Source organism: Haplochromis burtoni, unplaced genomic scaffold (assembly GCF_018398535.1).
Source record: "Haplochromis burtoni strain Fernald_Lab_line unplaced genomic scaffold, NCSU_Asbu1 Contig_37, whole genome shotgun sequence".
In the NCBI taxonomy this organism is placed as follows: Eukaryota; Metazoa; Chordata; class Actinopteri; order Cichliformes; family Cichlidae; genus Haplochromis; species Haplochromis burtoni.
Window position 1 is genome coordinate 2,016,284 of NW_024582398.1, and position 27,712 is coordinate 2,043,995.

The following is a 27,712-nucleotide window of genomic DNA, read 5'->3' on the forward strand; positions in this document are numbered from 1 at the left end:
CTTTGAATGTTTTAAACGTCACCTGAACCCCCCACCCCCCACCTAGGGCAATGTGCATATTTTTGTAAATGAAAGAATCCATCTGTTTAGCCCAATTACTTTCCCTTATTTCTAATTATAGAATCATCTGGGTACTCCAGTAGGTTCTATTTGTATTAGACTATATTGATATTTTTGTTTTTGTGGTAGAGTCTGCACAGCATGAAAATTGAATAAAAACAGCATTTTCTTAATTTCTGTTTCTATATGTAAGAAATTGTCTCTAGTTTTTTTTGGATATGTCTCTCCAAAATTACAGATTCTGATATGTAACTTTTTTCAGGCTGTCTCATGCAAATTATTAGAAGCTTAAAGTTTTATACATGTGGTGACAGGCATAGTGACTAGCAAAAATCTGTATTAAAAAGATGTTACACAGTTTGGCTTCCTGAGTTGAATTCACACACAACATAATCAGCTGAACGAGTTCACTTTGTGCAAAACACAGCTTTTATTTTAATAACTAAAAGAAAAGTGTATAAAACAGAATCAATGACAAACAAAGGTCACTAAGTCCACAAGCTTTTTAAGGACTCAACATTATACAGCTGTTGGTAATAAAGCTTTTGTAACTGTTTATATAACTGTGTTACATAAGTTATTAAGTATGTGCATAATGACATTCATGGTAGTTCCTCACAGTGGCTTAAATTTCTATAGTCATTTATTAAAGAAAAAATAGCTCTAATATGATGACAATCTCTTATATGCTGTTATAGCTAATGCCACAAGATTTGCCCTATTAACAAACTTGACCTTCCACCAAATGAAAAGCATAAATGTTTCCCGTTGAGATGAGAGAAAAGTTGATGATGACAGTTAGTGCAAAGAAGCTCTAACCAAACAAGAAATCAAATAGAGTGCCCCGTTTAAATTAATCCACATTTTTAGTCTCAAAACACTAATTCCACTGACAGCACTCAGAAGGAATCTGACACAGATCCAAACCCAGGCTTGGCCTTCACCGCAGTCTGATCAGAGCAGATGTTTGTTTTTAATTCTTCCTCCAGCTACCTCATACAGTCATTATGTTCCCAGACGTCTCCTTCTGGACCCCCGGGCTGCAAGCTGCCTCATGGGCAATTTGATGGGTTGCTTTTTGAATTTTTCCATTATTTCTTTAATTCGTGACATGTTGGTGCGGCCAATGGTGAAGTCGCAACGGGTGGCACCCATCTCATAGCCCACCTCACACTTCTTGCTCAGGAGGCTGTATCCCTCAGCCCTCGCCGTTACTCTGTACTCCCCTGGGTTCAGCAGGCGCCAGTAATCACCGTCAGCAGCTGAAGACACAAACACTGAAAATTAACTTTGTTCGTAGGAAAGTGCTGTAGCTGTCATGGCTATCACTGAGTAAAGAGGTGAGCAGATTTTAGAAATACTAAGCACTTAGTGCTATCAAAATTAATATGTTAGTCTCCCTCATGCTGTGTGTGATTCTCCCCGTGGTTCCTGGTATACTTTATGTTTAGCTTTCCCAGTTTAGTTTAGTACTGTTTTTGTGTTTCGCTTTATGCCAGCATTAAAGCTGTGTTTTGAGTTTACGTTTTGTCTCTGTGAGTTTGCGTTTGGGTCCTCTCCTGCCTGCCACACAGCCGAATCATGACAGTAAAACCGTGTTATCGTTGGCATTTTTTGGCATATTCAACAAAATAAATAGCAACACGTTTTGTTTTTAGTTTTTTTTGACAGACTGGTATAGTATCAAAGTGTCTAAAGATACAAGTTCCTTTTCTTCCCTTTGCTAAATTGTTTAAGTGCAGACACAACACTGGTTCATCCCTTGAGTTAGGTAACTTTTTAAACTTGAATGAGTCACAGGTCAGTGTTAGGTGGCTTAACAAACAATGCAACACCATCCATCCATCAATTTTCTTCCACTTATCCAATTAAGTGTTACGGGAAACTGGAGGCGATTCCAGCTGCCATAGGGCGAGAAGCAGGGTTCACTTTGGACAGGTTGCCAGTCTATCACAGGGCTAACACAGGAAACGATTCACACCTATGGGCAACTTAGAATCACCAGTTAATTTAACCTTACAAATTGCATGTTGTTGGACTCTAGGAGGAGGCCAGAGTACCTAGAGCAAACCTTGGGGGGAGAACATGGAGAAATCACACAGAAAGGTCTCAGTCCAGCCAGAATTTTAAAAAGCAAAACAAACAAACAAAAAAAAAGAAAAGAAGAAGAAAACAGGTTCCTCTGAAAATGGTCGGCTATAAGGACTGTATGGAAAATGAGTGAAAAAGCATGTTCATAGAAAAACCTTCTGAAATGTTCTGAAAGCCTGGGAAACTACCATTAAAAACCACCTAAAAGTTATCCTTGGAAACAAAATATAAAGAAATGACAGGTGGCTCAAGACTTGCACAGTACTGTATATGTCAAAAAAAAGGAACATATGTCCATTTTAAGATTCTATAGAAAACTTTGTTCTCTTCAATGTTTGCTTGATTTTACCTTAATTATGACTTAATTATGAGAAAAACATGCAATTATCACCTTTATTTAATGGAAATGGTGCAATTAATTAGTTACTTTTTATCAGTTGACAGGACTTTGATCTGCTTGTGCATACTTGCCATACAGCCGAATTATTATTCCCTTCAGTTATACTGTTGGCCAACCAGTTTCTTTTTTTTCAAAAGCACGATGAGCACATTGATCAGAAGTAGTAAATTAGCTAATAACATCTTAATGGCTTGAGAAAAATCTGCACCGACTCAGCAGTTCATCATAGAAGCTGACACCTAATGAATTTTAGTCTTTTAGATCCAGAGTTTTGTAATGCCCTTTGCATCTTTAGGCTTCCCCCCCAAGTGGCTTCACTTTTCTAATCCAGTGACTACGTCCATCTTTAATATACAGGCCATGATATAAAGCTGAAGCATAAATTATGGTGAAATTGATTTCTATAGTCTTGGCACAGCCACGAGTAAGAAATTTTACTATATGTGATGCACCCTTAAGTGTTTTACATATTATGGACTGTGAAAACACATTAAAGCACACTATTTTTGCCACAGTTGCAAAATGCAAATTCTGTCCTAGAAATCTGAATTTGAACAGCCCAGTAAGCAGTGGCAGAAAAACAAGCATCATAAAAGCCTTCATTTGATGCCTAAAATAAATGTTGGCGAGTTCTGTGTGTTCTACTTTTGACGAGGTAGGTGTTGTGTAAAAGTAGAAAGAAGCTCTTTTAAAAGGAGCTCTGCTTTGTCGTGTTGGATTTTCTTGGTCTCTCTGTGCCAAATACTGCCTTTACGTGACCTCAGTACACCAGTGCGCCTATGGAATATTTTCAGCCTTTGACTCACTCACAAAAACGACAGTGTTGCGTCCCTCCTGCCATCCAAACACCCACCTGACGCGTCTGAACAACCACTGAGACAAATGAAATATGAAGGCAGGTCTGGTTCTGCTGCTGTCAGTCCAAATAGTTACACAACAGCATCCATGCTCATATTACTAGATGGAAGAAGAGAACTGAATTGTTTTCTGAAGTCACTGCATGAAAAATGCAATGGAACTAGAGCGTATTTCCATTATCTATTGGATATCAGTGTATCAGCAGTACCAAAGCTTTCTGTCATGTCTTCTTGGTGACTACAGCTGTTTCATCTTGATAAGAGAGAAACCGCCTTGCAAACGCCTTTTTCTAAAGGTCCATAAAGTTCCAAAGGAAATTCAAAGCAGCTGAAAAGGTACAGTCATCAAAGTAAATACCCTCACATCTTTCCTCTCTGCAGCTGAGAATAGCGAGAATCCTAAGAGGAAGCGCTGACTTAAACTTAGTTCCAGGAATAATAATGGCCAATGTCCTTTTGAACATTTGATTTCATGCTCTAAGTACAAAACTGCTGCATTTTTTAGGCATCAGAATAGATTGCCTTGAGGACTCACACTTGATTGTTAAATTCGGAGCAGGAGGCCTCGGCAGCACAGGCTATGACTGTGAATTGAGTCAGAGCTCCGCTAAAATACATAACCTGCTTTTGTTTGTGTCTTTTATCCTGTCTTATACCGAAATACCAACTCGTTGCAAGAATGATTCATTTCTGAGGAATAAGCTGGACTGTGGAGACAGTTGAGTCAGAGCGCCCCGAGGCAGCTTCTTCTGCTTTGATTGCAAAATCTGAGCTTACTCGCAAAAAATTTCAGATGAATGCAAAAACGCTGCTGCAAAACAGACGCTGACAGCTACCCAGGTCCAGACAATTGGAAGGGGGGGGGGTTTCTTGTAAATATATTTACTTTGTACAGGGTTACTAGCTCAAACCATTAACCGTTAATGACTCAGAGTACAAACAGAGATCAACAGTTAGTAGCTACTGCTATTGCATGAGCTAATGGGGATCTCAAAAAACTAAAACTAAGAAATGGCCTTTCATTTAGATGTCAAGCACACACATATACAGTGGCAGACAAATAAAAAATAAACACAGGCAACTTTGCAGCACCAGTCACAAGGACAATATTTTTCCATGTTTACACACATACAGAGGATAGACCGCACTGTCACAGTAATAAGAATCAGGTAAAAGCAGCATGATACCTGTACGAATGTCATGGTTGATGCCCTCCACAGAGATGATGGCATTAGCTATTCCACGACCTTGGTGGTCCTTGACTACACCTTTGATCCCACGGTGCACCTGTACATGGAAGCATGGCACATGTCATCGTGTGTGATTTAATGATGTGAAGTGTACCGTATGTTGACAGTTAAGGATTCTATAATATAGTTCCTCCTCATGTAGCACTGATATTCAAATAACAGCTAGCTAAACCTATATTTGACAACAGCATTAATTTAGTATAAAACAGTTATGGTATTGATATAACATTAGTAAATTAAAACCATGTACATTATAAAAAAAAGCTCTAAAATATTTAAAACACTCATGTTTAAGTGCCTTTATTGGTTATTTGTTAAGTTTTTTATGTACATGTGTGAAATTTAGGGGCTCCTTTGCCTCTGTACCTGCTCCATGAATACAAGAAGAGACTCGCGATTGTTCTCCCACTCCTCAGGCAGGTCACTCTCATGAGGAAATTTGTCACAACCCACATACATTGACAGCTCAAAGCAATTTGTGTGCAGATAGCTGAAATCATTCATACCTGCCAAGAAAAAGAGACAGCAGAAGCCGGTCAGGATTTAGTTCACTTACTGGCCAGATCTGTGAAATTAAAAGTGGGCTTAAAAAAGCCTTTCATTATTATTTGTTTGTCTGTGAATTATTACATAATGCTTTGGCTAAAACCTAGAAGCTCTGAAAGCAGAAGTTTTCCAAATATGCAGATATATGCTAACAAAAAGCTACAGCTCAAAGGCTCAGAGCTGAGCAGAGAAATCCACCCTCCAGATATGGACACTAACTGCCGGCTGCAGTGTGCCAGGATGCGCCGTTGATGGTGCCATCCTCCTTGGCAAAATCTTGTGTGTGGCAGACCCGTCGGTTGGCATCAGTCATCAGACGGTGGGTGGACGCGTAGGAGAAGGCCAGCCAGCGGAAGATGTGGTCATCTGGTGTCGAGGTTTGCTCCCTGACCACCCCTTGGGAGCGAGTTCTGTCATATGGGAAGGTCACCACAAGCTCCCCACCCTGGAGGTTACCACCCAGAACGAAGGGCATCTTCTCCATCCATGCTATCAGAGCTCGTGTCTCCAAGGCAACCTACAGGCGGGAGGGGATACAGGAAAGGGAATGATAATGTACTTCATGCAATCGTCTCGGCACAGTCACTAAATAAACTCACTCATGCTGAAAACAATTTGCTGCAATGTGCTGTCAAGAGGGAGTAATAACAATATTTAAATGTTAAAATACTGCAGTAGAATTTTAGTAAAATCCACTTTAAAAAGTGGACAAATATTCATCAAGAGGCAGGAAATTGATAAAATTGCCCCTGCTGTTCAGGCTCACGTAACCCCTTTTATCTCCAAGCACAGGCTGAACCAGTTAGCCATGCAGGCAAGGATAGTTTTCACAGCTTTGTGAGCACAGATGGGGATCCCAGCTCTACAGCTGCAGCAGCTATTCTGGAGGCTTTGTATGACTCACTCGGGGCTCTCACCAACGTCAAAACACTCGTGAGGATGAGCTTTAAATAGATTGCTGGGTATATTTTAGCTCACAGCCCCTTTGTCGTCAAACAGCGAATGCATCCGCTTCTCCCAAAATAGACAGCACTGATATGCCCCCGTGAAATGTTTACCCTTTTCAAAAGACTGATAATCTTCTCTATGAAATTTGTTTGTTACGCTTCTAGGGAGTCCAAGACAAAAATACAGTGTCAGAATTTGTCACCTGAGGGAAAAGTCACTGGAAACCAAATGGCAATCACAATTTAAAAGACAGACTATGACGGGGAAGATTTACTGACTTACTGAGGCATTTGTGGACTGGTACCAATCTGGGATGGCAATATGGTGGTTGAACATTTTACGAGGAGCCCACTTCTTTGCCTCAACTGCCCACAGAATAGCGTTAAGATCAGGAAAGTTATGGTGAATGTCGATTCCATCGTTGCTCCATCGACCCAGAGACCAGCCGATGAGCTCGGAGCCCTGCGTAAAACAAAAGAAAACCACAATATTTGGAAAATTCAAAGACAGTGGGAACACAAATCTATGATCACAGATGGAATTCTGTCAGCGGCGGAGGTGGGAAGTGTGGAGTTATCATTAAGAGGCTTAGCAGAGGTATCAAGCCAGGCACAGGAGGGGCAGGGGTTGCAGAGACTGATCAAAAAATCCTGTGGTCCATCCACACAGTTTGCCAAACAAACAACATGCTGTCGAGTGGAAGGTCATCACCTGAAAGCAAAAAGGGCTTAAAGCTGCTTTAAGTGTTTTGTTTTTTTTATCACTGCAACACAGTTTAAAGCATCCTTAATAGAAATTTATGGAAGATATCTGTCCCTCCCTACCTTCTTGCATGCCAAAACAGCATTTTGGGGCAAAGTCGCCATGCTTTTATTTGACTGATGATCCATGCAGCTTTAAACCCATCAAAATCAAAGTTAGTGGTCTTGTTTGCCAAAATATCTGATCAGAACTGGTGGCTGTCGAGTGCCATGGCAACTCATTTTTATTTGACAATATAAAGCCTAAATTTTTAATCTGTGTTCCGAGCTTGGTTAACCTATTTGTTACATCTTTCTTTTTGATCATTGCTTGTTTGGGAGTGGACACTGATAGTGTTTGCTGAAACTAATTGGCTATGGTTTGATGAGACTTGGGGCTAGCAGGAGCCAACTCAAACTTAAAGGGTATGTAGAGCCACAGGACCAAATGCTAAGTTGAGATGCAGAGCTGAGCATTTAGTTTAAATGAATGCAGCAGTTTTCATGTTACACAAGACTTTTATACACTGAACAAAAGAAACTGTGATCCAAGAAACTATTTTTAAAAAGTCAAGTATGAAAAAAGCACTAAAACTTTATAATACAGCCCACAACTAAGGGCATAATCCTCTATAATTAAATGCCATGTCAACATATTTTATTTGAAATTATAATGTAATTATATTTATCTACAAATACCTAAAGGTAGGTACACTAGAATAAGGGGGTAAAAAGTCTAATTTTTACAGGAAACAAAGAAATAATTGTAATGTAAGTAATTGTAAGTAATCGTAGGGCTTTTGCAACTGTTGTTGCAATTTGGCTTTATATAAATACCATAAAAAGCTTTAATCCATGGCTCCACAGTGTAGTAGTCATTCACCTAACAAGCTAAAGTTCCCTTGTTTTCCTGGGAGGAGACACAAATCCCTTTGGGATTGCATCAGAAAGGGCAGCTGGCGTAAAAAAAATCTGTCAAATCAAACATACACAGCTACCTGCTGTGCCAACCCCTGGTGAATAAGTGAGCTACCAAAAGTAGCTTCTTCTTAAAAAAAAAAAAACTTTAAACACTTTAATCAGTCAGGAAAACAAGAACTTTTTAAAAACTGGCTTGCCTGCTGCCTTTATATAAGCGTCACAGGGTTCAGTAGCTTCATCTCCTTTAACTTTGCATGTACTGAAGTAAAACATGACCCTGAAACTGGTTGTTAGCTTTTGTGAAAAGTGTGTTACAGTATGCACTCACATTGTTCATTTTCTGTACATCATTCAAACTAATTTTCCAGCACCACATGCACTTTTATTAGGAGGAGACCAAGCAGAGAGATGCTGCTTTCACCAGAGGCCAGATCGTGGTAGGAGGTCACAAATGGCTGTCTTGCAGACCTACCACTTCAAAGGCTTTCTCGTACCCATCAGGGTTGACAGATGGCAGTAGATGGATTCTAGTCTCTTCCACCAGGTGACGTATCCGCTGGTTGCCAGATAGGTACTCCAGGCACATGAACTGCATCAGCAGGAGGAGCAGTTCTCGTCCCAACACCTCATTACCATGCAATCCTGCCGTGTAACGAAACTCTGGTTCGCCTAATCAACAGTTTCACATTAAGGGAGAGATGGAGAGAGAGAACAGATGGAAATTTATAGAGCCATCACTACAACTGTAGAAAGAAAATAACTCTTAGGAACACTGTGTGTCTTTGATGTTCCTTTTTTTCTGCATTATATTCAGCAATCATAATCCACTTACTTAACTACTCACCAACTTCATGTTCTCCCGGATTGTCAGAGATCTCGATCGCATACAATTTGAGGCCACTCTGACTTTTTCCTATGTTATAGATCCGGGTTATGTTGGGACACATTTCATTAACCACCTTCATAAGCTGTGGAAAGCAAATAATGAGGCATTAGCTACTGATACTCTATATAAAATCTGACCTAAATGTGAGAGCTAATATCTACTGCAGAACTCACATTATTTTTGGGGCTCCGAAAAACTACTTTCAGAGGTACAAGAGATCAAAAAATACATTTATTTAAACAGCTAGGTGGAATTTTTGTGGTATTTACAGCGGAGATACAAAATTTTCAAAGTCACAGAAGTGCTCAGAGGGACAGAAAATCACGGCACATCAGTCATTTCATGACAAGACAACAGCTATCATCTTCTGAAAGCTGCCCAACAAGCGAGCAAATCGACCTTGAGTTGAGATTGTTTTGACAACTGCTGTTTTCAAGATAATGAGCAAACTGTTAGGCTCACCATATGCACTAGTTTAAAGTTTCACATTTTTTAATCAGAAAATGGTGACGAGTGGGTTTGGTCACAAATTTGTCTGCTTCTTCACATTTGTCTGAGGAAACAGATAAAGCTTGTTTTGAGTTGCATGGATTATGTTGTATATCATCAATCAATCAATCAATTAATCTTTATTTATAAAGCACTTTTCATAAAAAAAAATGTAGCACAAAGTGCTTTACATGGTTAAAAGCAACCCACCCCGCCCTCCAACTCACTCCCCACACTCTCATTAACATAAACAATGTGAGGTCAAAACAAGAGGTCACCTTAGCTAATTCACTGAACTGGGCCTCTCTACCTTGTTTGTGTTATTAGTGCCCTTTGGAGCAATTGTGATTAGTTTGAGGTTTATTGCTAACAACTTGTTCAAGAGCACTAATTCAATCTATCTATCTATCTATCTATCTATCTATCTATCTATCTATCTATCTATCTATCTATCTATCTATCTATCTATCTATCTATCTATCTATCTATCTATCATAATAATAATAATAATAATAATAATGGCCTTGCTTAGTTGTAAGAACATGTGCACATATCCTTAAAGTGAAAATATAAAAATAAATGACACTACAGAAACACATTCTCCAGTGCTGTGTTAAAGCCCTTATTTGATAACACTGCAGCCAGTGTGAGGGGCTTTGCAGCAGCAGTCAAGGCAATTATGAAGCCTGCAAGAAAGGCCCATTGAATGTCCCCCACAGAGGCAGATTAAAATAGAAACAATTATTGTATACTCCTCTTTGTAAGAGTGGTGACACAAAGAAAATGTGCAGTTGGAGAAAGACTAACTAGCTGTTAAGTAAAGAAACCCCAGTAATGTCAGACGTTTGTGTGTGCTAGCTCTTTCAGCTGCAGCAGAAGTTATTAGCCGGTCATGGGGTTTAAATCAAGTCTGTGTTTAACGTAACTTCTCATGTAAATCATTAAACAAACGTCTGCTTTTTATTGATAGAAATATAGGATCCTAAGTCTCAGCTCAATAAAGCACAGCATGCCCTTGATAAATAAACCTGGGCTGTTATTTACCATGATCACTGGGGGACAATCTGCCTTAGAAGAAGGAATCTTTTGCCCACTTCTCTGTAATTTATTCTTACGGAAACATAATAAAACAGAACACAGCGCATGCTACATGCTTAAACTTTCTACTTACGCTAATGCTGTTATTAAAGAGAAGCATCTCTGCCACCGCGTTCTCGGGCGATATTAATTTAGAGTGTGAAAAGTGCTCTTTCCTCACCATTTATAATGTCTTTTCACTGTCTGTGTTTGGCAATATCAGTAATCCCAAGGGCGCTGTATTATAATCAGCCGTGGTTTACACAAAGGACAGTCCTTGAGCATCATAACGGATATCTTTTTCATTCCCTTCATTGGACACGTGCTTTATTCGGGAAGCCGCAAAGGGCTATTTCCAATTTAAAGTTCTGGCACAGCAGTATTTAAACAGCAACAGATGAAGGGGAGATATGGTACATACAAGAAGAAGCAAAATGCCAAGGGTGCAAGAGCCCTACAAAAGGAGTTTTAAAAATAGCCATTCCTTTCTTTATGGAGGCCTATTGGTGCTTGAACTCCCTGTGTGAGACACGTTAGCTTTAAAAGAAAAGAAAGCAAAGAAAAGCAGAAACTTTGATATTTCTATAATATAATTTCAGGCACTCACAGCAGCTTTCTAAAGACTCATACATAGCAGTCTGAGTGTGTTAAAGAGCAGTTCAGAGCACCTGTTTGACACATAGAACTGCTACATTAGAGACAATTACAATTCACAGTCACCCTGGCAGAGTGTACGCAGTGACAAATACAGCTGTCCTCCTTCTCAGTACAAACTAGGCTTCTGCTCTTGACAACTATATGAATAAGTAATGTCACAAGCAGAGATGCTTTATGAATTTTTATGTGGCTGGCACTGTTCGCTTCATTTGTTACACTTTGTTACACACTTTGTTCTTGCAAAGGACGCAACTTGTCTAGTGTTGGCTCGAAGTTATACGCCATTTTTATTGCTTCACGCTCTGGTCTGAATAAGAAATAGGTTGAGTCTTTTCTCTTTTTTTACTACTGGTCTGCTTACTGTAACTCACCTGCCTCATTTCTTTGTAGCTGTGATGTCTGAAGTCCAAGTCATCTGTTGTTATGACTTCATTGCGTCTGTGATAATAATTATTTGGATCTGGAATCAGAAGACATACAGTTACTGGTTTTTAAAGATTAAAAAGCTTCAGAACGATTTAAAATTTGCTCTCTTGGTTTCAGTTTAGGTTTAGCCTGTGCAAAATGAAAGCGTTTTCTTTCTAGTCTTGTCCTGTCTTTTGCACCAACAGTGTCGTGATTACTGTGGATAATCTCTGCAGATAGAAAACCTTTAACTGGGAAAAGCAAAAGTAAATGCATAAAAGCAAAATCTGCCCTGCAAGCAAAATTAAGGACTAATTGTATCTGCTTTGTCCATACAAACCCGTCACCTGGCATAGGACAACCAAGGATCTCCACTCGCATACAGATGCTGCCCCTGGTAAACCAAGAGCGAGGGTTAATTCGAATGTATCGACTGACCACAGATTCTGGGAAGATGTTCCGGACTGGGATCTCTTTTTCCCTGTTGCCCTTGAATATCTACTGAGACAAAAAGATAGACTTACATAAAATAAATGCTAAAGAGGCTTTAAAAAATATTTAAAAAACCCCAACTCAAATATTATAAATATAAATACTTATTAAAAGAAAAAAAGAGGTTGTACAGTTAGAACCTGCAAAGACCAACAAAAAATATAAAAACACACATAAATGCACCTGTACAATGTCATGAGACTTTGATACCACTGGGAGTTTATTGTAAATTTTAACACCCACGGTTGGAGCTGTCATCCGCACCTTTTGGCATTTTGAAAGACCAACAGAACAGTTTGGCATTTGGCTCAAAAGGTGGGTGAGAGGGAGGCTTGTAGCAGACATTAAATTACCATAGGGATATTATCTCCCACACTGATGACATCACCAGCCAAGGGAGTGCACAGTTACACCAAAATTTAATTAACTGGGATGTGAACCACAGAGGGAGCAATGAGGATATGATTTTCCACAAAAATATTAACTTGATCCGATTTGCATGTGCAGAAGAGATTATTAATCTTTCCTTTTTTCTTTCTTGCTTTCTTTCTTTCAGCTGTATTTGGTTTCTGTCTATTCAGTTACATAAACTGCAGAAGTGTTAAGTGGGGAGAAAGATCCATCTCTGACAATGAGCCAGGATGAAGTTCCTATCTGCTTCAGCATCCGCACTGTTTTTCTATTGCACTGCAGCTAAGCTAAGAAATAACCAGGCGTCTAAATCTCTCTGTGTAATTGCTCTGTAGCCTTTTTAAAAAAAAGTGTGTTTGGCATCATTGTTGTGCTGAAAAACAAAGCTGTTGCCATTCAGATGCTGTCCACATGGTATTGCATGTTGGATCGAAATCTAAGCTAATGAATCATAATTCCGTGAAATTTGAAGATCGCCAATATAGCTGACTGAGATACAGCTCTAAGCAAGTCTCCATTGTCTTTTATAGATGGAGTAGACACTCACTGTTGTAGCTCTCTCCTGACCACAAATTGGATTTGTCACTCCAGAAGACCCGTTGCCACTGATTTTCAGTCCTGTTTTTGTGTAATTAGAAATACCTCAGCCTTTTATCCCCGTTTCCCTTCTTTAAGAACGACTTATTCACAGAAACTCTTCCACTGAGCCCATTTCTAATAAAAAGCAGATGTATCAGCTGAAAGGCCAGATGCAAAATAGAAATTCAGAAAAGCCTGAAAAACCTCAGAAGAAAGTCTGGCTCCTTGTAAGCAAAATATAAAGAAATGAGGGGTGGATAAAGCACTATAAATGTCTAGATTGTTACTCACCAAGTCTTCTGAGCCATTGTTCAGTGTTATCCAGGTATGGCTGTCATTGCTAAACATGACCTTGTACGAGGTGACCCAATCACTCCTGTTAAAAATTATAGGAAGAATAAGGGAGAAATGTCATTTGAGGCAGTGAATTAGAAAACTGCACTGCAACTATGAAATCAAGATTTTTTGTAGAGTATTAATCATGTTGAATAAAAGGAGCATTCAGGCCTAGACCAAGCAGTGTGCCAGATTCACTGGGGGTCTAGTGGGAAACACTCAATTATAATATCAGGCTTAAGAAGTTATCTTATTTAGATGGGCTCTGTGCTCTGAAAACCTTCTGTCTTTTAGTCATTTTAATCTATTTTCCAGGCTTTTCCAGGCATCACTTGAGCTCTATTAATCTCCTTAAAGACTAAAATCTATTAGTGCACTCTTGTAACTTGCTCACGCTGTTTAATCCATCACAGTGAGCATCAAATCTGTAAGACTGAGGACAATATGCATCAATCCTTCCTAGAGTTACACCATACGAACTTTTAAAACCAGGCCTCGACGGCATTATCATAGAACAATCGGGGCCATTACTTCCAGTAAAGACACAATTTTTCTTTAGGGAGATGTTGGTGGGCTATGTTGCACATTTGAAACTCACCATGTTGACTGTTACATAGGCAGACTCGTGCAATTAAACATAAACATACTGAAAAATAAATGGTGAACTGAAAAAACTCAGTTATACATATTTTTACACAAACTAAAATAAACTAAACGGAAAGAAGTGTAAAAAATAAAAAAGAGGAATTTAATAAATATGAGAACAGAGGAGAAGTAATTAATGAAGTGTGCAAATATACCAGCCATGTCCTTTAGAGGTACTTTATGTTGAACACAGACAGGTGAGACATCACTCAGTACAATGCCTTTTAAGTATGCCTATATAAAGAACTCACAGATGGCTTAATGTCCCATAACACCAGACAGACCTCTAACCAAAGTCTGCAGTATGTAGGTTGGCAGTAACTCCCTTGTGCCTCCTATGCTTCTGGATAAAGACATCAGTGCTGAGCTGGTCTAGCCTGGTAAGAATTCCCAGCTCTGTTAATTAAAGCACTGTTATAGAAGGAAGCCCCTGAGCTGGCACTGCAGACAGTTACATACCCTACAGAGCTAATTGCAGAGAAATTCTGTCTCGGGCATCTGTGTCTTCTGTGCCATTAGGTTGCACCAGCATTGAAGGGAAATTACAAACACAACTTGGTAAAGTCTCTCACCTTGCTCTCTGACTACATAGCAGTTTTCTACAAAGTCTGTGCCACCCAGTCCACTTAATAAGTACAAAGGTCTGAAGTGTTCAAATAACATTGTTGAGGGAAGTTGAGAAAGGTAGATGGCAGGGGAAAATCTGCTGACCTTCTCGCTTAAATGCAAATGTGGTCCTCAGTTCCCTCCAGTTTTCCACTTTCTTGTTGTCAAAATTGCTTTAACACTTATTCTAACAATTTATTTAAGGCTTTTAGGCTTAATAGATAAGTATTGCTGTCCATCAGTCCGGAAGGGCTTATAAGGGCATTTCCACATAACGTGAAGTCCACCATACTGCAGTTAAAAATATTATTCACAAGTGGAAAACATTTGCCAATCTTCTTGGGACTGAATGTCCCAACAAATTCACCCCAAGATCAGACCACGCAATGCTCAAAGATCTTTTTAAAAACAAAAAGTCTCAAAACAACATCTCAGACTCTGCAAGTCTTGTTTAGGATGTTAAAAGTTAAAGATTATGACAGTACAATTAGAAAAAGTTTGAATGAGTATGGCTTGTTTGAAAAGACTGGTGGGAGAACACCTCCTCTCTCTAAAAAGACATCAGCAGCATGACTTAGGTTTAAAAAGTTGCATGTGAACAAACCACAAGATTTCTGGAACAATGTACTTTGGACAGACCAGACCAAAGTGGAGACTGGTCATAATGCACAGTGCCACATTTGGCGAAAACCACACAGCATATCAGCACAAACACCTCATACCAGCTGTGAAGCACGGAGCTGGGTTTGTTTTGGGTTTGTTTTGCAGCCACAGAACCCTGGAAATTCTCAGTCATTGAGTCAAACATGAACTCCCCCGTACACCAAGTATTCTGGAGGCAAATGTGAGCCCATCTGTCCAATAGCTAAAGCTTGGCCACAATTGTATCATGAAAAAGTCAATGATCCCAAGCACAGCAACAAATCTACAACAGAATGACTAAACCAGAAGAGAAGTCTAGACCTCAACCTGACTGACATGCTGTAGTGTGACCTTAAGAGAGCTGTGTGTAAACGACCACCTGCAAACCCTAATAAAATAGAGCAATGTTGTAAAGAAGAATGGACTAAAACGCCTCCATGATGTGACAGACTGATACAGAACAGTTACTTCGACATACGCAGCTAAAAGTGGTCCTAGAAGCTGGTAAATCATGGCATGTGCGTAGTTTTTCAGAGCACTGCTTCTGTTTTGTGGCTTCATTTTTGTTCAAATATTGACATGATGAAATTTGTTTATTTATGTTTATGTCATTTTAAAAACTTCAGAAGCTGCTACAGTACCAGACGATTTTTGGTTATGTCCTGATATATAAAACCTTGGAATTGACAGAGTGTGTGCTTTCTTTACAAAGGCTGTCGGTTTGTAAGTAATAAATTGACCAGATTGAAAAGGTAGAACACATATAGTATCATTCAGTCTAATGTTGGCCCATTTTGTTACCTTTTTGGCTACATGGGATGCAATCAAATCTAGTTTAAATATAGTTTTTTCACATTTGTGGGTCTCTGGTAGCGGAAAAGCTCTTTTGATGTACTAACATGTATAGTTGCAGTTTTGTATAACGAAAAATGAAGCTGACAAGGTGTTGTGGAATGTGTTTGAAATGTTTTTTACCATGCTTACACACATGCTTACACACAAAATGACTGAAACAAAGCTGCGGCAGTTTCATAAATCAGTTGATACAAACCTAGATAACTTTCACTCCACCTAGGGTGACTTACCCACAGTGAAGTGTTTGTTTCCTGCTCTGTGCTGTGGAAAACACCCTGATTTGATTTTAAAATGGCTTTAAAAACAGTATACACTGCGGCACAGTAATTGAAGCAATAGTGACTTGTAGGTGGTTTCTAAATTTAAGAGTAAATGCATGTGTGGATACTCAAAGAAGACCTGGCACACTTGTTGTTCAGATGTAGCAGTGGGAGGTGGGAGATATTTATAATTAAGTACATAAGACTCCACCGAGCCATTATGGTGCTGCAGTTTTTGTTTTACATATAGCTGCACACTCTTTCTAAAAGCATTTTTAAATAATAATGCCTACTTGTTGCATCTCTTTTTCCCTCTACATCTGACTGTGTTCAACAAGTCCATAAGGCTGTACAGTCTCTCTCCTCTGATGTGTTATTTCTAAAAACGTGGTGACCTTTTAAGAGTAATGAAAGAATCAGGCTGCACTCCAATCAGTCATATTCATAAATCCTTAATCCCACTGTGAGGGGATCAGAAAAGCCTCATGAAAAGGCCAAACACCAGTGAAGGTTCGGTGCCATGTAGACAAGATTGAAAAGCTTGTTTTGTTTATGTTCGTGGAGTTAAATTTTCCAGATGGGTTCAAGGGAAAATCCAAGAATTTCGGAATGGTTATGTCTGTCTACGTTCAGTTTTATTACGGAGAGTCATTTTGAAACTCGTGCAATATGTAAACTGTTTTATGACCATTTACTGTGCTTGAGTTTGTATTAGCAACGTTAAGGGTGCTGCTCCATTAGTGGCAAAGCTAAATCTGTGACTCTGCCATGCGAGATTTACAGATTCATACTGAAACAGTATAATGTCATACTGTACTGAACAACAACTGCATAAGAGCAGAGAAACAACATCTGCAAAGCAAAAGGATTCTCAATATTTACTCTTAATGGAAAATTATTCAAGTTTCTCTATTCAAAGTTCAGGTAAATGGTTGCATGATAATGTTTTCAGTCTTGATTTTATCTCCCTGTTGTATAAAACATAAAAAAGGACTTAATCAAGGTAAGTGGTTAATGCAAAGATTGCCTACATTCATAAACATTACATAACACTGCGCTTGATATTCAGTTATGAATCTCCTTGCAGATTTTCTTTAGAATTTTTTTCACAAATATATCAAACCAGGCTCCAATACCCTGCATAAAATCCATCCCCCATATTTATCCTGTTATGTTTCATGGACAAGAACAATCTAGATCCTCACTGTGCAACCATCTGCAACTCTCCATACATGTCTGCTGGGTTCCTACTCACGACCAGAGGGAGCTCCTGCCTTGTGTGATGACCCCAGTGAACTTTGTCAGCCTCCTGGCATCCACCTCAAACCACTGTAGAGTGTCATCTCTCCCAGCACACCAGGCCCCATCATAGAGGTCATCTTCATAAAGGCCAGCCTGCAGGTCAGAAAAAGCCAATTTAATTCCACGTGCGCTTACAGTCTGAATCTGGTCCAACACACTGACTGGGAACATTTTTTCTTTTATAAAATTCTAATTAAAACTTACTATTGAAGTGTTTTATAATGGAGACAGTGAAGTGTGAAGAATATCTTCTGAAATAAGGTGTATTAACTATAAATTTACGTACAAGCCTACTCTTTTTTTCTGTCACATAAAAAAGAGCGAACAAGAGAAAAAAACAGAGCCAGTGAAGCAGAGTTATAGGAACGAGCACGTCTATAAAACAGGGCTCAGTGTTGAAAACTGTCCTTCCTCTCCTGCAACTCTTTCCAAATCCCACCATTTCTGTTTTTGTGTAACTCTTTTAGTATGATGTACGAACCTGGTGCAATAGCTGAAAATGTTGCACTGATTATAAGGGATCAAATGCTACTCTGTAAAGCCTGTGCTGTACCAGTCAACACACTGGCTCAGAGTACGAACACTTTTTTCATATTGCATGCTTACAGGCTTGACTGTTTATTTTTCTCATCTAAATTTAAACATTAGAATGAGATACTTCACTACAGATGTTAAGGGCATGGAGTCATTTCCTCCTTACTATGACTTTCACATGCTTTAATCAGAAAGATTAGGATGTTAAAGGCCATAATATAAATTCAACAGCTGATCCTAATTCCAGTTACAAAGGGTTAGGCAAGGAAAGGGAAGATACATTAACTTATGAAATCCAACAGACATGTGAATGTCTTTATATGCTTCTTTAATTTATATTAGTGTGCAAAAATGTCTTGAGTCACTCCTCATTTCTTTATATTTTCCTTCCACAGAGTGAGACTTTGTTGCAGTTTTTTAAGTTGTGTTCATTATAGTTCTCCAGGCTTTCTTTCAACCAACATTTTCCTTGACCCTGACATTTTCAGGAAATATTTTTTGTTCTTGTTTGCTAAGGCAGTTAACACTGACTGACAAATTACTAAAGAATTAAAAAGACACCTAACTCAGGCATGAACCAGTGTTGTGTCTACACATAACAGACAACTTAGGAAAGAACCAATTTTAAATTGTATTTTTAGGCACTTTGTTACTAAACACTAATTTCTTTCGTCAAAGCAGCAAAAAGTGCCAAAGATATCACAGCTTGGCCTATATGAAATAGTATGTTTGTACCAATGAAGCTCTGTTTTCACTTCTATTTATCTTTGCATGTTTTGGTGCATTTTACTAGAATAACATAATGAAATATAGAGGGACTCAAGAGTTTTGCACAGTATTCGAGCCATAAGAATATTTGGCTTATTTGAATTAAACACCTGGTTCATAGATGACATTTGTAGTCTCTTTTATGTTCTGTTTGTCAGCCAGTTAGAAGGGCGTCTCGAGATATTTTAATGAAAGATGAAATGCGCTGGCTACAGAAAAAAATATTGACTCCCGTATCACGTGTCTTGTCCAGGTGCAGACAGTGAGACCTTTTCATGAACTATTTAGTGGAATAAAAGAAAGATGGCACATCACTTTATACAGTATGTTCTGCTACCAGATGGAGACTCCGTTTTGAAACATTACATGTATTACTGATACAAAATTTATATAGGGCTTACTTTTCCTGGTTTTGCTTTCTTTCAATTTTGTTCCTCCATAGATTTTCCTTCTAATGCATGTCTTTCAAACTATAGTTAGGGGTTAGGGTTATATATAGTTATCTTATAGTAGTGTTTTGTGTATAGTTAAATGAATCCCAGCTCTTTTAGTATCTTTCATCTAAACAACATATAACACTGAGCACAGGCCTGAGTCAACAGACATCTGCTTTTTGTGGTCCTCCTTATTCTCTTGACACCATCTGTCTTTCTATCATGTCTGCGCTTACACACGCACGCGCACACACACATACACATACACAACAAATCCTTTGTTTTGTCGTTTGCCATTTAATGTCGTCTTGAGTGGATTAAGTGTATTTGTGCGTGTCATTAATTGTGCAGATAGATTTGGGGCGGTGGAGCTTGCAGAATGTTAGGCTAGCTGCACACTGCATGCAGGCTAATGCACTCAAAGCCAAGCTTGCACTAACAGGAAACACTTCTCTTCTCCCAGATGCCAGTTATTTTTTATTAGGTTTGGGGATGTGCCCCTAGTTTGATGGTAACCTTATTACTTTCACTGCTTAGTTAGCTTTGGGGTATTAAAATATTCAGTGAGCTGAAACAAGAGGATAATGTCATTCAATCTTACAAGGGAAAAGCCAAGTTATCACAGCTCACATCGTTGCGTGCAGCTTAAATATGGATTAAAAATAATACTATCTTTCAATCTTATTTTTTTGTATTTATAATATGGAGCCGGAAAGAAAATGCCTTCACAAAATGTTAAAGCTTCCGAGGAAAGACGAGATAGCCCAGGGTAATACGAGTCCCAACATTTCTGGTAAGTCTGCTACGCCAACACTTTACATTTCCGTCTCACCTGAATGTTAAGGCGACCTCTGTGTGCACCAAGGCCATAGCGTTTGGTAGATGATGCATGAAGCTGAAAATCATCAATCTTCAATGACTCCAGTCCAATGGGAGGGCATTCTAGGTAATGAGAATTACAAATTGGCTTGTGATGGTAATGTTATGTATCATGTGCAGCTGTGGTAGAAAGTTGCTTTTTGCAGAGTATGCAGATGCCCTGAGTCAGACACAATGCATCTGTATAGCTTGAGTAAACAGTAAGGTACAGTTTAGACTTTTCACAAGAAAATTAGAGGATCTAATGATACAACACATAGTTTTATGTGACCACTTTCATTCTAGTAAAAGGAACAATTCTCAACCTTTATCATAGCTGTTGATGATCATTTTGTGACTTTGTCAAACTTAGCATAGGGGTCTCACATGAACTACATTTACTTTAGCAGTCTCACAGTGTGATCTTTGTTTTGATTGTTAAACTGATATGAATTCCAAAATGTGTCAGCCTTCACGGGTGATTAATGACTCTGCTTTGAACGCTTGCTTTTTATAATTTAGCAAAGCACACCTATCAAAGTCATCAATCTACACCCTGAATACATGATTAAATAGCTAAAACGACTAAAGTGATATCAGTATCCCGAAGGAAGAAAAAAAAGGGGAAATTGCAGCAGCTACTGCTTTTAGCCTGCTGATAACTTTTTAATGTTATGAATGAGAACACGGCTTGATTTGGGGGGGAAAAAGGTCTATTTTCATTGTTTTAACATGCATTAACCTGCACTAAATAATGAGAATATCAGATAAAAATGAAAACAGATGTTTCTATAACTTGTTTTTTATGTTCTTTGGCGTAAAGCTAGGGTTAGAATTATGGGAAATTAAAATTAAAATAGATAAAACCATAACCACAATAAAACATCATCTTGAAATTTTATCTCTTATATGGATCAGGCCAAAGAAACTTTCAAGATGTGGCTTCCATTGTGGGATCATTTCCTGCAATGCAACCTGAGCCAACCCTTTCAGATAAACTTCACAACCACCATGTGTGTCATTTTGTTTTTGAACTCTTTCTATGAGCTGAAGGTAAAATAATACAAATTGGATGTAGCATCATTTTGCAGACTTTCTGACTTTCAGACCCAGAGCATGCAACTGTCTTCACAGGCTGAAAGTCCCCATTTAACCACCATACATACGGAATGAAGTCAAGCAGAAATGCTAAAGTGTAAACAGAATACACTTGGCTTGCACAGATCATGCTAATTAACTGCAGATCTTATTTGTTTTTTTCTTTTAGCTTTTCCTCACTTGAGTCTCTCTGGAATATCTTTATACTTTCACAGTGTATGTGTCAAAAATGTTACTTTTATTATCACAAGCTTCACACTTTACAAACTGAGATGACACAACATGTTTTTTTTTACATCCTAAACTTTACGGTTTTAAGTCCAAATTACAGATTTAGAAATCTACATGAATGCAACTCCAATAAAGAGATGTCTAATCTCGTATCCACTGGATCCCATAAAATACTGATAGTTTCAGTGATGACAATTAGCAGCCATCAAATCAAATAATCAACTGATAATTATCTCTGTGAGTGCAGAAGTTATTCAGTATCACCAACTGATGCTACAGCAATGGGTTGGTTGCCTAGCACCCATACTCAAGATAGATTTCTGAAAAACACGCAGATAAAACTCAGTCCCTGAGAGCTGCACGTCAATAAAAGAGCTTTTGTTTGCTGCTGTAGAGCATTTGGAGTTTATTTGGACAGATGCCTGTATTTAAGTGATTGCAGAAACTGAGGTGACGTATACTGAACAGAACTACTTGGGTGATATTGGCTCATCTTTTAACAGTGCAAGGGAAATCATCCAGTGAGGGCCAAATGGGCAAATCAAAGTTGACGTGTGAAATCTCTGCTGCCCAAAAGCTCTTTAGGTCAGATCAGGCTGTTTGCAGACTTCCCTGGATCACAGCAATGGAATTTCAGAGCAAGAATTTCCGATTGGGCACCAGAGTGTTTGTACATGCGGCATATGCTGCACATGTCGCTGTCACACAGCCAGGCTGGCCTTCATAAATGAACAACCAGAAGTGTAACAGGCTGAAAAAAAAGACAAGTGAACTTTCCTTCTTTTACCTCTGCAGTAAGATTTAAATTTCTTCCAAAAGATGAAGCTGACTTTGCATACCTGACTGAAATATTTCAAACATTGCCAACCACAATCCCTGAGAGACACCACAGACAAAGAGGATCAGCATGCAGAATCTGCACATGCATGTCTTGATTTATGTTTGATGCATAAAGCAAACATAGCTCGAGCTCAAATTAATTCCTGCTGTAAAACTGAAGCGTAAAATTTGATTAACAAGCCAAAAGCAAAGCCGCTGGGAAGACCAGCTAGCGTAGTATTTATAGTAACTCTATACAGTAATAAAATATGTGTTGCTGCACTTGCGACCCTGTGACTATATTTAAAATGCTCTCAGATTCACATTGTAAGTCCGTGGGGCTTCTGAATGCAGCGATCACAACATATTAGGGACAAGCCTAGCCCACAAAGCAGCCCAAGGATCAAGGTTAGCAGAACAAAAAAATTGATGGTTGTCTGCTTTCCTGCAAAGTCCTAAATCATCATTACCATCTGCATCCAATCCTTCACAAGAGGACCCCCACATACACACATCTGCCTTCAAAAGCAACGTGTAATAAAAATGACAAAATAGATACTGAAGGCATTGCTATTTAGGCTAACTGCCTACTTATCGCTGAGGCCAAAACCTAATTCTGTCAGTTACAAGCTCTCATTTTACATTTTGTGGTATAATAATGAAATATTTTCTGTGTATGATTTATTCATATTAGGATGTTTATGTGCTGTGAGTTTGAAACTGTTTCCAAACTAAAAGAAGTCAGCCCTTTATTTATTAGATACACTTTGAGGAAACACTTTGAACACTTGGGCAACAACTTCAACTGTTTCCAGTAAACTTTATTTAGTTTTTTAAACTAAGTAAATAGAATCACCATCCCTTGAGTTACAAAGCCCATATGATCACTTCACCATCAGTAAGTACTGCATCCAGCGCTAAGAAGTCAACTTTGGCACCCGCCAGTGTGTTGAATTTCTCGACATTTCCCAAGACTGTAACTCATTTTTAAATGACACAATACTTACTATTTATTCCCCTTACAAAAGCGACATTGTTTCGCCGTAATAGAAAAATTATTTAACAACTCAGTGTGCCAGAAGTAAGCCTCCCTACAACCCTTAATACATTTTCTTTTCACTTTTCATCAGCCGAGCAGAAAGAAGAATGGGGTTTTTATCAAAGCCAGCATCTGCAGCTTTACAGAGTACATGTGACAAATCCTAGTTGAAATATTTGTTTCAGCTGATTTCTGTTACATCCGACGTGAATAATGAATGAGCTGTTGAAACATCTGCTGAATGAAACCTTGAAAATCCCTTTTGGTCTCAGATGACCAAAAACTCTCATTTGTTTTGGTATGTGCATGTGGCAGATACTCATGTTCTCCTTGACTTTTGACAACAGCCAAATAATTAACATTTCAGAGGTGTAACAAGTTCTGAGTATTGGAGGTCTTGATCTATAGAAAGTATAAGCCCTGAATTCCTGCCTCTGATAAATTAGCTGCTACCAGAAGCTGCTGAAACATATTCAAAAACCAGATTGAAGTTTAAGTCTTGATTTTTTAAGTCTGCACCACATCTTGACAGTTCAAGGCATGCCAGGCATGTCGGCATAGAGTTCCTATTTTCCATCATGAAATAGTATCCAACTTTCTGCTCTGCTGCATGAATGCCAAATTAAAAATGGCAACCTTTCTCCCTGTCTTGTTTGCATAGCTTCAACATAAACACATAAATTTGCAGTTGGCCCCAGTCACTCTTAATTTCCCAGTATTAATAAATAGAGCTTCCTGCATTAAAAGAAAGGTCTTATCCTGTGTAAATAAGTCAAATAATGGCAATATTAGTACATTATGAGTTGTGGAAATTGTGAGGTTAAACCACACACTTTGCACTGAATCACACTTTGAGTGGAGCAAGTTGACGTGCCAAAAACACAACTGGGGCATCCTGGTTTTAGTTTATATACAAATATACTGTGATCCATGGAAACCAAACACAATGCTTCATAGGCAAAGAAGACATCAGTGCCTCTGCGGCTAGACTCCAGTTCTGAGAGCATCATCTTATACTGCCAAACCTTTCCTCTCAGGGAAAATATGGTTTCTGAAAACACTTACTCTACCCAAAAGATTTGTCATCTCTGAGAGAGCTTGTATCTTTTTTCCCACCATAGAAATGATCCTTGCACAGTGCAGTATAGATGATTTTTTATGAGATCATGAATTTCCCATAACAAGTGAGTGTCAACTTTGATTTGCCCATTTGGCTTTTTTACTCACCCTTTTTTATCGGGTTGTATTGTTGTTCTCCTTCTGAGACGCTGTTTGGGTTTTTCACTGCAGTCTTCTTGGTTTTCTCTGCCTTTTTGTTGGGGGATTTGACTAAGGAAGGAATTGAAATGTTAAAAAGGGAAAAGAAAAGAAAATTATAAAAGGCTGAATCACATTTTAAATTGCTGATCCACTGATGTCAATGCAGAATTTGATAGGAAAAGTGATGACAAAGGAGAAAATGGTAATGGATTCAGGAATGGGGACTGAACCAAAAAATTATTTCTGGGCACAGAATCTGAAAACATTTAACTCTTGTGCTCCCTACATTCAGTTCATGTCTGTCTGCCTCTCACGTTAGATAAATAATGCATTTTAATTTGCACTTTTCTTGAAGTTCTCATATTAAATAATCAGGAAATCAAGGTTCAAATACATCATAAATACACCCAGTACATGCAGCAGGGTATGGGGCAGTGAGTTAACATTAAAGGTACTGAAAATGCTTTTTATTTGACTGAAGTTTGGGATGGGCTCCACATGACAACAGCTCTTCTCACATCTGTAAGTCTTTATCTGCATCTCTTTCTGGGGACAGGTTCAACTCCGCAGCGCTCTGAGCTCCACATGTGCTTCAGCAAAACCGATTAAGAAAGCACCAGCATATGGTTGTTGAGACACTGGTGAAATACCAGCACTACACATGACATTTAATTAATCATAGTACAGTAGAAATATGACATTAAACTCCATTAAATGAATTCCAGAGATCCTACTTACGAGAAGCAGTGAAGGGATGGGTTCTTCCACGCAACAATCATCAATAAAAAATGCTCACTCTCCACATTTAAACTGTTCCCTACACTGATACTAAGATGTTAAGAAACTTCCATTCTTCTTCTCTCTTTAAGACTCTTAAGGTAAAGTAAAATATTGATTGTCATTGTGGTTTTCAGTTGAAAGCAAATCACAATTCATGACTAATTCTTTTTATTTTTTTTGACACTTCAGTGCAGTCGTGAAAGCTGGAAATACAACATATATAACATGCAAGGAAACAATCGAGTTTTCTGCTGGCGCACCTCTAACTAATGCTCTTACACTAGCTTTGTTCACCAGCTAGTTTCTGTGCATTCCTGTTAGAAAAGGGTAACGTACAGCTTTTTTTGTTCTGTAGCTCGATGTCTATTTTGTCTGCAGAAAGATGTAGATAGTTAATATTAGGTACAATTCATATTTAAAAAGAAAACCGTTTAAAAGTGCAGCTTTAAATACAACACTTGCATCTATACATTTTCTTTGGCTTATCCAATTCAGGTTTGCATCTGGGCTGGAGCCTATCCCTGCTGTCATTGGGTAAGAGGCGGGGTACGTGCTTAGCAGGTCAACCAGACTGCCACGCGACTAACGCTGAGACATCTATTCACACCTACTTTCAATTTGGAATCAGCAAAAAAAAACAGCAAGCTTGTGAACAGACTGCAGGAGGAAGCCTAAGTACCCAAAGAGGCACAGAGAGAACATGAGGATCACTCGCAGACAGGCCCCAGGCCCTGAGGCTCTGAGGTGACAGTGCCACTTCACCAACACAGATACTGTAAATAACTTTATCTGGAAGACACTAAAGTGATTAAGATGCATTTAATTCGATAAAAACTGTAATTGTAGGGAAGAAGCAGCTTCTGTATCACTGTTAACACCTTCCTCCTCCAGTCTCACCTGCAGCAGGTATCTCTGCTGAGACACGTGAAGTCAGATGCCTGAAACATGAGGTCACTTTCTACACAGCTGCACTACGCCATCAGCCACCAACCAACACAAACCCTCACAGCCTGTTACTGTCTCCCAATCACCTGGCAGCATTTCAAACACACCTACAAACCTGCTCCTGCATGAGCAGAAACTCTTTGAGAATGAGATTCAAGCTGTCCATTTCAACATGGACTACAGGAAGACCGCACTGCTGGTGCTTGTTACTTTTTGGGATAGCACAAGTTTCACATGTGCACTGCACACCACCACACAGTGCAATCCTAATCTCAACCATGCATGAAGCTTTAAATCCTGCTGTTGTGCTGCAGCCAAACAGAAACATGGGTCTGTATGCATACTGAGTAGTGAGGAGGACGACTACATCATGAGATCATTATTTTTATGAGTCAGTGAGCACATCAGGGTTGAATACGATGCCTCCAAATTTTTCATCTCTATTCATCGATTAGCATGAGCGTCGGCTGACTCTGGTGACTCTGAGAAAAGGTGATTATGAGTGATGTTTCCCTTTTTCCACACAGCAAGCACCCAATGATGCAAAATGCCAAATAATATGACGTTTGTGATGTTATTTAATTCCAAATAATATTGACTATGAAAAATAAAATGCTAGAATGATTGTTTTAAAAACTGAAACCTGTCTCAACACTATCTCATAAGTTTACCTTTCCTATGGATTTAACAGAAAAAGAGGTTGCAGCAGCACAAGATACTGTTAGAAATGTCTGTTATCCAATCTTAAAGATCACTAATGCTCATTGATTGCTAATGATCATGCTTTTGTAGAGGATTTCTAAAAGAAAATGTACAGCAATACACAAAAAACTGATAAAAACTCACTGATATTGTTTTTCTTTAAAAGTTGCTTAAGTTGCTCTCTAAGTCACAGCAGTGTTTTTACCCGTTTTTGCATCTGCTGGGGTTTTATCTGTCTTCTTACTGCTGTCTGACTTCGCCTTGCCAGTCTTCTTGGCAGAATGCTCCTTTGGGTCTTCCTCACCATCGGGTATAAAGGAATTTTGCTTCTCCAACACCTGGACCTGGTTGTATTGTTCTCTTATCAGCAGCCCCTGCATGTAGTAATCCTCATCCTCACCGACAGAGCCGTGGCTAAGGTCTGCCAACCCCACAAGGAGTCCCAGCAGGGCCAGGGGGGTTAAGAGCCTGAGGTGTTTTCTTATCATTTTCTGGGGATTACCTCCAGTTGAGAGTCCTGATGCTGTCTCCAGAGGAGCCTGCTGCTGCTGCCATCAACTGCTCGCCTTTCTCTCCCTTCCCACTCCAACAGGAAGAGTTCACAAAGTTTTCAAAGCACTCCTAGTCACTGACGAAAGCTGGGAGCCAGAGGGTCCATGGACGCCTCTGCCTGAGAAAAATGCAGCGAGGGAGGGAGGAACAGAGAGCAGGAGATGAGGAAGCAGAAAGGGAAGAGGCAGGAAGACAGACAATACAGTTCTGTTTAGGATGCCACGAGGCATGGTAGAG

The 27,712-nt window shown here is 39.0% G+C and overlaps 1 protein-coding gene across 1 annotated transcript; it reads right to left on the reverse strand.

Moving 5' to 3' along the window:
• Positions 1 to 466: 466 nt before the first annotated feature.
• Positions 467 to 27,712, reverse strand: cpxm2 (carboxypeptidase X (M14 family), member 2). Its single transcript, XM_014332780.2, has 14 exons — positions 27,129 to 27,712; positions 24,464 to 24,565; positions 20,024 to 20,133; positions 17,409 to 17,548; positions 13,101 to 13,185; positions 11,675 to 11,825; positions 11,294 to 11,382; positions 8,658 to 8,781; positions 8,286 to 8,482; positions 6,435 to 6,614; positions 5,424 to 5,721; positions 5,025 to 5,164; positions 4,596 to 4,695; positions 467 to 1,322 (listed from the first exon to the last, which is right to left on the reverse strand). Exons 1-14 carry the CDS (start codon positions 27,409 to 27,411, stop codon positions 1,066 to 1,068), a joined length of 2,256 nt encoding a protein of 751 aa, XP_014188266.1. The 5' UTR covers positions 27,412 to 27,712; the 3' UTR covers positions 467 to 1,065.

Bases quoted from the DNA above. Each gene is read 5' to 3' on its own strand.
- cpxm2 (XM_014332780.2), bottom strand. From the start codon at position 27,411: ATGATAAGAAAACACCTCAGGCTCTTAACCCCCCTGGCCCTGCTGGGA. The intron at 5,722-6,434 runs GTAAGTCAGTAA...TCCCGCCTGTAG, and splicing joins ACCAGTCCACAAATGCCTCA to GTTGCCTTGGAGACACGAGC. The intron at 5,165-5,423 runs GTTAGTGTCCAT...TTTTCTTGGCAG, and splicing joins CTGGCACACTGCAGCCGGCA to GTATGAATGATTTCAGCTAT.